The following is a 9,028-nucleotide window of genomic DNA, read 5'->3' as shown; positions in this document are numbered from 1 at the left end:
GGATGGATGGATGGATAAACCTAATTTCCCTCTGGGATCAATAAAGTATTTTTGAATTTGAATTGAATTGAATATGTTAGCTTGAAGAATTAAACTGAACATTGTGCTGTAAGAGTTTGTCTTGTTGGATATGGAGGACTAGGTAAACTCATTCAGGGTAAACACACAGATCAAGCGCCACACAACGGCAACAAATCCAATTATGAATGTATTTGGGACGATGTGTGTTCCACAAACAAAGTTAGAATTTGACAGACGCCAGTATTACTCTATAACATGGTTAAGCATCTTTCCCCCAGACATCAACAGCACTTAATTTCTATTGCCTTTTCCTGCCTCTTTATTGAATAAAATAAAACATGTACTGGGGGCTTTGCTTCAGACAGAAACCAGACAGGTTTTAAAATGGGAACATGAACACAACATGTATTTAATGAAGTTTAAAAATCAGGACCTAGTTCATCTGCCTAAATAATCAAACCCTGATTGTTTCATGACCTTCACTGGATCTTGTTCTGCAACTGCAAAAAGATAAACAGCGTGTAAAGGTGGATAGGAAATCAAAACTAAGTCGAAACAACAGGATGTTTATCCAGCACAAGTGATGAGTTTGTTGCCTTCCTGCATCCAGTTTTCTCCTTGGAGCTTTTAATCACATGGCGACAAACCCGCTCATTGTTCCTGCAGCTCTCGTGGCTGAGCATCACAGTCCTCTGAGAAACCTCTATGGCTCTAATTAGAGAGATTTATGCAGAAGATACAGAGAGAATTATCTGGAGCAGAGGAGAAAAGATGAAAGACAGCGAGGTAGAGGTGTCCCTTGATGTGTGATGAACGGCTTTTATTAGGAGTTTTCCAGTGCTGCTATTCTTTTTTCAGCAGAAAATGAGTTTTGATCCTAAATATTTTTCAAGCAACTTCAGAAAGTGACTTAATTTTCAGTTAATTCAGCCGTGACCTTTGAAGTAATACTTTAAGAACCTCTGAAATCATTCCAAATACTATCTGTTAACAGGAAATAATTTCTGCCCATATCCTGGCCACATCATTTCTTAATGAGCTGACAGTGGTTCACACTGAAACAACACAAGACTCAGTGTTGAGGATTCTGCCCGGGCGGGTAGTTTGTGCCCAATAATGAATTTTCCGGATGTTTCAACGTTAACAGTTTTTGCTGTACAACTCATCAGTGTGTCTGCTGCTTTTTTACATTAACCCCAAATGCAAATTCAAGAAATGTGTGAAAAGAATTGTTTGAATCATCAGCAGTTACATAAGACAGGATTTATTTTTATTGCTCTTGATTTTAACCAGACAGAAGGGTTTTATTAACTTCCATCCTTAAGCTGATAGTTTAAATGAGGAAGCCAGACATTTCTGTCTGTCCTTATTAGACCATTAAAACCCTAATGCCATGTAAAAATATATAACTTCTACTTGGAATTAATGGCAACAGCAGAATAGAAAATAAGCAGGCTGGGGGAATGGGGTGGGGCTGAATGGGCCACAAGTCCATCTCAAGACAGTCCTTCACACTTTCACTCACACAACAATTTACAGTTAGCAAATAACCTAACACGCATGCTTTTTGTCTGTTGGAGGACACTGGATTGCCCAGAGAAAACCCATGTGTGCACGGGGAGAACACACAAACTCCATGCATGTCAGCTGGTTGATGGTCCAAATATAAAAGCATACAGATTGTATGTTCTCTCATGCTCTTCCTTCTTTTATGTCTCCCCTCTCTCAAATTAAAGTCACTAATGGCCACAGAAATATTCAGAAATCATTTGTTTATGTCAGTTTTTAAACTTTTAATTTCTCTGTCAAAAGAATCTTTTGGATCCAGAACCAGCCAGAATATATCCAACAAGATGACAAAAAAAATCCCACACAGCAGCAATAAAAAATATTTCCTGCCCACTTCCTGTCAGACGTACTGACAAACAAAGCACTCAGCYTCTGCAATCAGAGTAATCAAGTGTGAAAATAGGCATCAGAAGGGAAGATAATGACACAAACATGGCGGCACCAGTGCAGGTCAAGCAGCTCATTACTGTGTGAAGTGTTCTGGTCACTCCTGCCTTACATCAAACTGATGGGTTTTTCTGACGGTTTTACATTCTGCAGAAACATTATTCCATCAAGCCGAATCACAACCTGGTAAAACATGAGTTGAATTTCTTCAGTTTGGACAAATCTTTTTGAGCTGAAAGGAGCCTTGAAAGTCAGGAGAACCACAGAAAACTCTAAAAAGATAAAAGTGACGGGAAATTCCCAAGTGCTGCCTTGCACTCTGTGGTTGAAAAAATGTGAAAAAATAAAGAAAATTCTTTCACCAGGGTTGCATGTGCAGAACTTTCACTGTGTGGTTTGATTGCTGCTGATGTGTTCAGTTTTTTGTTTCTGGTTTTGCAGAAACAGTCTGTGATGAAAACTTATTTTCTAATTGTGTATTGATTACTTGGCAGTGGAAATGAGGATTTTCAGTTTGACTGAGTACCAGTGATTGGCATATTGAAAAATATGTTCGTTTTCTTGGCACTAGAATGCACCGTAGAAACATTAAACAATAACACATCTTTGGTGTAGAACAGGGCTATTCAACTGGTGGCCTGTGGGCCAAATCCAGCCCGCAAGTGACCAAAGTTCGACCCGCCAATTGGTTCATTAGTCTCTTAAGCTCAAAACCCTCAGGTTTTTACTTTAATTACTATAAGTTCTTTTATTTATASACATGTGTGGTATCTACAGAAATGTTAGAATCTTGGCTAGAAGCTGGTAAAAACCATTTCTACGAACATCTGAAAAACTACAAGCAGTTGAAGATCAAACTATAAAAGTGAAAATAAAATTGGTTTAAAATTTTGGCAAGTCAGAGATATTAAAATAATATTTGTGTTAAATAGGAGGCGTAGTGTGTCTTTGATATTGTTTTATTATCACTACTTTTATTACATAGGGTTCTGTATGTTGTATTCATGATTAAATGCAGCAAAAATAAACTATTTCAAAGTTAACAGATCTTTGTAATACTTCATTTATTTACATAATGACTTTAATTGCTGGATGTTCGGCCCCTKWGCTGTTGGCCTGCAGTAACTGTGGCCCCCYGAGCAATTTTWGTTTAATAGCCCTGGTGTAGAATTTTGTTAAGATAAAAACTCCAACTTAGCCATTTATTTGTAAAGTTTTCAAATTTAAATGTAGAGAAAGMTCAGGAGGTTTCGAAAAGGAAACCGGATTTCTACAGAAATATTTGTTGTCTTTTTAAGTCAGTAACATAAAAGATAAGTTATTTTCTTCTTTAGTGCCAGCTGCCACTTATCCAGTCAACATATTTAAGCCCGACATATTTTCTAAATCCTATAATTTCTCATTTCAAAATGTATTCAAAAAGAGGCGTTTGTCCTATCTGGTGCACTAAAATGTGGATAGAAAAAAAGTCATGATTAAAGAGCTTAAATCTAGTTTCTACAGGTGATTTAATGTAGTTTTTCCAATGGAACATACTCAAAAAAATTATCAGGTAACAAGCTTCTTTAGACAAAGAATATGAACAGTACCCTGATGTTTTTCTATTGGGAGAGTGTTTTTTACTATTCACTGAGATATAAAAAGTGTTTTATATGTTCTCATTAATTTTTCAGAGAATTAAGAAAACTGTAAATCAGCACATCTGTATGAGCCGCTTTCTGCTGCAGGCCAGAACATTTATCAAATCTAGGAGTGATTAATGATAACTGAGGACTTCACTGTTGGATATTTTAAACCAAAGAAATGAAACATTTTGACTTTGGTATGAATTTATTACTGGGTGCAAGTCTGACAATTATACCTCACTAACACTTTTTACTTGCGTCATCAGATTTCACACATGGATGTGTCACTGAAAGGCACAAAATTAAGCTTAATTTTTCATTTGCATGGTGCCATCTGTGAAATGTGGTAGCATGAAAGGAAATGCACAGATGTAAATTGACCTTGAAGGAATGAAAAACAATAAAGCTTTCTGTATAGTACTGTTTCTTTTACTGAGCAAGCAAGATTGCTGAATGAATGAAATATGATGCGAAAGCATTATTATTATTTTAACTTCACCACTTTATCTTTGAAAGAGCTAAGCAGTTTGTTCTCTCCTCTCTGAGTTGCTTTCTTGGAGAGAAAGAAAACCACAGAAGAAGAGATTGAACCTTCTGATGTTTGTACAGCTAATCTGGTGAATTCTCTCCCCACAGAGAAGAACCGCTGTGCAGCCACTGCTTCTTTGTGAACGTGTGCATCAGCGAGATACTCTTTCTTCATTTTCTTGATTTCTGTGAATGCATGGATTGCAATTTGCAAAAGAGTGAGGATATTTTTTAGACCTCTCCACAGACACTCATGTAGGGCTAACTTCACCTGCTTACCTAAAACAATAAAAAACTTCCCTGTCTTAAAAATATATAATTTAATGTTTATATTWTTTTAGTAACCCAGCAATTAGTCTTAAAATATAGCTCATCTTTTCCAAATTACTGAATAAATTATGAGCTGGTTGTCTGGGTTGATTTATTTTCCCAACATGGCTTCTAATTTTCTCGTTTTTTTCCGTAATTACATAAAAACTGATATCTCCACAATCTTAGGATCAAAACAAAGTCCACCCAGATTTTAACTGTATCTTATAGCAACCGTGAGCCAATGGCATCAAAGCAAGAGGGGGAAACCATGGTGATGGGCTTTCAATCAGAGGAAAGAGTCAGCAGCGTTGGTACTGCACTTGAAATGGTTAGAGCAGAGACCGGTTTGACAACGTGAGGCCTTAAGCTCAGTAGTGATCGGATTTAATTGTTATCTCAAAATGATATCTAATCTTCTACAAATAAAAAGGTTGCATCAGTCGCAGGGTCCGGTAAAAAAAAAAAATCCATGTGGAACACACTGACGCAAATGTGTAAAGAACTTTTAGACTGACAGTTAAAATTAGGTAGCTAAATTAATAAAATGAAAACTTGTGCAGACAGTAAGACACTCCAATTCAACTTGAAATCAAAGAGACATTTGAGCACAATAACTAAATAATATAACAATATAATAATAGGTTAAATTTGCTAACATTTTATGTAGCTGAAGTTCAGCGAAACTGTTTCTCTGCAGTTGAAGCTATAAATAAATCCAAATTCGCAACTCTTTTCCCACTGAATACATCACGAAAATAAAACATTTCTTCAACACTAAATACTTGGATCTTCTCACTTCACTGTTTCTTCTATCAGTCTGATCTAACYGTCAGAAACTCACAACTGAAAAGGCACAAAATGAGCCGCTGCTCCGGTACCCCGTTAGTTCATGCGTGCTCCTGAATGCGGTACGATACCTGTACGGAATCCAGTCGGAGGAGTGCTTGGAGCTCATTCTGTATCAAGTGCAGGGCTAACGGCCTGCAACAGCACCAGCACAAGAGGCTACGAGGTCTGAGGACGGCAGTCACAGCCAGAGAGCTCACATCGCCTGTTCATCGTTTGCCCACAGCTCTGGATTCCCAGTGTGCCTTTGGATGTCCTCTAACTGGGAAGCAGCAGAKGACCCAACGATCCACTCAGCCTTGCGTGCTGAGCACATGAAATAGCCGTTTCTTCTCGTCCATGTGTACGCTTCCAGTCAATGCCTCTCCTCTTCTCCTCTCCCATCCACTGCCTCTGCTTCTCCTCTGCGCTGGCTCCCTTCCCTCYCTCTCACTCTGTAGCTTCTGTATGAATCTCCCTCCGTTTCTTTCCCTTTAAATCCCCCCTCCCGTTCTCTCAGTCCAAATCTCGATCTCTGCCTCTTTGCCCGATCTCACTCTCGTTATCTGTCTTGCAGCATCACCTGCAGCAGCAGTTAGAGTAAAGGGTAAAGAAAAAATAGAGGAAATGAAAGAATGCCCTCTGCTTTTGGKTCTCTGAAGCTCCTTTAATGCTATTTCTGCACAATGCCACCCACTCATTTAGGTGCTACCCTCCACACACCACTTCTCTCTGCATCTTTTCCTGCACACTTCWCTGCATTGCACGAAAGCATGTCTCAGACGTGTTTTCTGGGTCATAARAGATTTATTCGCTCAGAAGAGACATTAGCATATGAGAGTGCAGACTAGTGCCAACAGCCTTTAATTCAACACTTTCCACAGTCAGACAAAGAGACTCTGTGATAGTGCCACAGCTCTGAAGCTCTCTCACACACATCTGCTTCCGCCCTCCCTGTGTCCCCACAAACACACACACCGCTTTACTGTGCTCTCAGGGTTATTCAGAAGTCCGTCTATAGACAGTTAAACCCAGCAGCTTCCTTGTAACAATTTACAAGGAGTCAATTCATGCAACTTCTGTCAAAACCAGGAGGAATCTTAATTCGAGGCGTGGGATCTGATCTGTGAAATCACCACCATTGGTCCTGAAAATGTATTTCTAATAGGTACAGGTGTGATAAGCATCCCGTTCCCGGCTCACTGCAGAAATATCTTCAGGGAGCTGTAGAAATCTTTTTGTTCGCTGTATTGTTGCACCAGTTCCTGAGTTAAACTGAGGATTTTTGCTCAGCTGCACTGTTCTGACATGGTTTCAAGTATAGCCACACACAWACTCACAGATAATGGCTGAGGCATTTGTTACGTGCCAAGACTTTTATTGTGTTGGTCATTAAACCAAGGTCAGAACAAGAGTCATGTGCTGATCATTAAACAAAGAAAAAAGTTGCAATGCATCGTTCAGTTTTGTGCAAAGAGAAGACCTCATTAGAGCAACCATTTAGGTGCAATCAAGCGTCTTTCCTTAATCAGTTGTTGCATCTTTAAAAACAAGAACRGGTTGCTCAGTCTGATGTTTGGCTGCCAAAACAAACAGGCAAAGAAATAAAACAAGCAGGCAATAAAACTGGAGCCGAGCGCTACTGTGGCCATTTCAATGTGTTTATAGGTGAACATAGATTTTAACTGCACAATCAAACACATTTCAGCCGTATATCCAGAATGAACTGCTAGGGTTGTTAACAAAGAATCCTATCTTTTAACTAATTCTCTACTTGCATTATTATAACATTGATCTTTCATGTAACTGCATAAAAAACTCAACTCTCCTCTTAGAGCACTGATGTCCAACCCTGTACGATGTGATTGATAACTATTAATTGTTTGTTGTTAACGAGTTATTAACACTATGAGGAGGCTGTGGTGTAGTGGTATTTTTGTGTTATTTTGTGGGTCAAAAGCTGAAAAGTTTGGGAACCACTGCACTTCAGAAATCAATTTAAAGGGTAATAAAATAATTGGTGATGTAATATTTTCCTATAATTATTACAAAAATGCAAAATAAGTATAAATATGAATTTATATTTGTGTAGCCTTTGTTTTTAGTATTATTAACAAAGTTTGTGTACTCAGACCAGTAATATTTGGGGACACAAGTTTTTGCCATGAATATTTTGTGGGTCAGAAGATAAAATGTTTAGGAACCATTGATCTAGAGGAGAATGAAGACAAAGTTGTAGTTGGTAAGTCCAGAACGCATTTGGAAATTCAGTCATAAATACTGTGATGTAATAGGTCAGAAACTGTCAGAAAACAGAGAAAACTGAACCGGTCGAAAAATATGACCCAAACAGAAAATAAAAATATCTACGCAGCACCAGGAGAGACTAACATCAACTTTTCTGCACTCCTAGAGACTCCAAGTACACAACAAAATATATTTAATGGTTAAAAAAGTGGATTTTCCATGATATGTCTTTAATACTACTGTCAATCTTTAGTTGTGAATAAGTTGATGTGATGAAGCGAAGCAGCTTCACTGAGGAGCAGATGTTCCTCCTTTCTTTTTGCTCCCGTGGCCTTAACAGCCCACATGCAACAACAGAAAATAAGATCCTTTTAACAAATTTGATTTTCCACAATTTGTCCACTGTTCTCCTCGAGGCATTTTACTGTTTGAAACAGGAACAAGCAGGATCAGTAATTATAACAATGGTTCTGCCGTACAAGGCCCACTGATATGAAAACGYATATCTGCCTTYTGTCTGCCTCTTACATGACTGAAAKAGCTGCAGAGCACACAGGCCTAACAGTCTGACAAGTGACACGTGTACCAACAAATGGCTTCTGTCTTTGTTTCAGTTAAAAGAAATGTTTTATAGTCTCCTCATAGATCAGTCAAAAACTATTGTTGCACACGTACAGGATATTTACAACTGCATGCACTGCAGTGATTTGTTCATTCACCTATTCCTGTCATGTCAAATGCGCTCCCTCATTTGGAAAACCAGACAAACACTGGCACAGCTTTATGATGCACACACAGATTGAAAGATTGCTCCTTGCTCTGGAATTGCTCTGTGACTTATGACTTACAAAGGTGGATATGAGACATTTTAATGACAGTGAATTAATAAAGCAGAAACAGCTACAGAAATTGATTTGTTCGTAGCAGCAAAAAGTGACTTCTCTCTAAAGAGAACAAAAAGAAGTGTTTTACTAGTGTTATACATATTAAACATCAATCTTTTACTATTTTATTAGAATAATTGTTAAATAACTAACTAGGTGTGCCAAACAAGTCTCACTGTAAATATATGTAACAGCGGGAGCAGACACTAATGTGGCAAAGATGGGAAAAAATGGGCAGGAAAAGTGAGCCGGTGATAACAAAGAGGGTAATAATAAAACCCAGGTATGAAACTGTGACAAGGAGAAATCCAATGTAAAAAATAAGGAATACTTCAAAAATTAAAGCAGGGAATGAGCAAATTCTAAACTGAACACAAAATAATAATAATAATAAGCTGTGGGTGTTTCCCTTCATAAATGAACAAAATCCTCAAATATTAAAAGCTGGAGAAATCATTTGGACAATCATAAAACGCTCAGACAGTTGGGACTGGATCGAAGACCGAGACAAACAGATCCCTCATTTTCTTCTTGAAGCAGCGTTATGGTGCAATTGGCAACACATTATAAATTATGTGTGCTATTTTCATGCAGAAAAAAAAGCTAAATCTCTGCTGGATTTGGAAACTT

At 38.0% G+C, this 9,028-nt stretch overlaps 1 protein-coding gene across 1 annotated transcript in view; it reads right to left on the bottom strand.

Annotated features, from left to right (window-relative positions):
- tub (TUB bipartite transcription factor) overlaps positions 1-5,752 on the bottom strand; it is a gene marked incomplete in the record, with an annotated part of 21,200 nt that extends 15,448 nt beyond the window's left edge. Inside the window, 1 exon segment of the mRNA XM_014026636.1 lies at positions 5,360-5,752. Coding sequence (XP_013882090.1) covers positions 5,360-5,397 — 38 coding nt within the window.
- Between the last annotated feature and the right edge of the window lie 3,276 nt (positions 5,753-9,028).

This window comes from Austrofundulus limnaeus, unplaced genomic scaffold (assembly GCF_001266775.1).
Source record: "Austrofundulus limnaeus strain Quisiro unplaced genomic scaffold, Austrofundulus_limnaeus-1.0 Scaffold5, whole genome shotgun sequence".
NCBI lineage: Eukaryota > Metazoa > Chordata > Actinopteri > Cyprinodontiformes > Rivulidae > Austrofundulus > Austrofundulus limnaeus.
The sequence above is the reverse complement of the archived record's forward strand: the minus strand, read 5'-3'. Positions and strand labels throughout refer to the sequence as shown.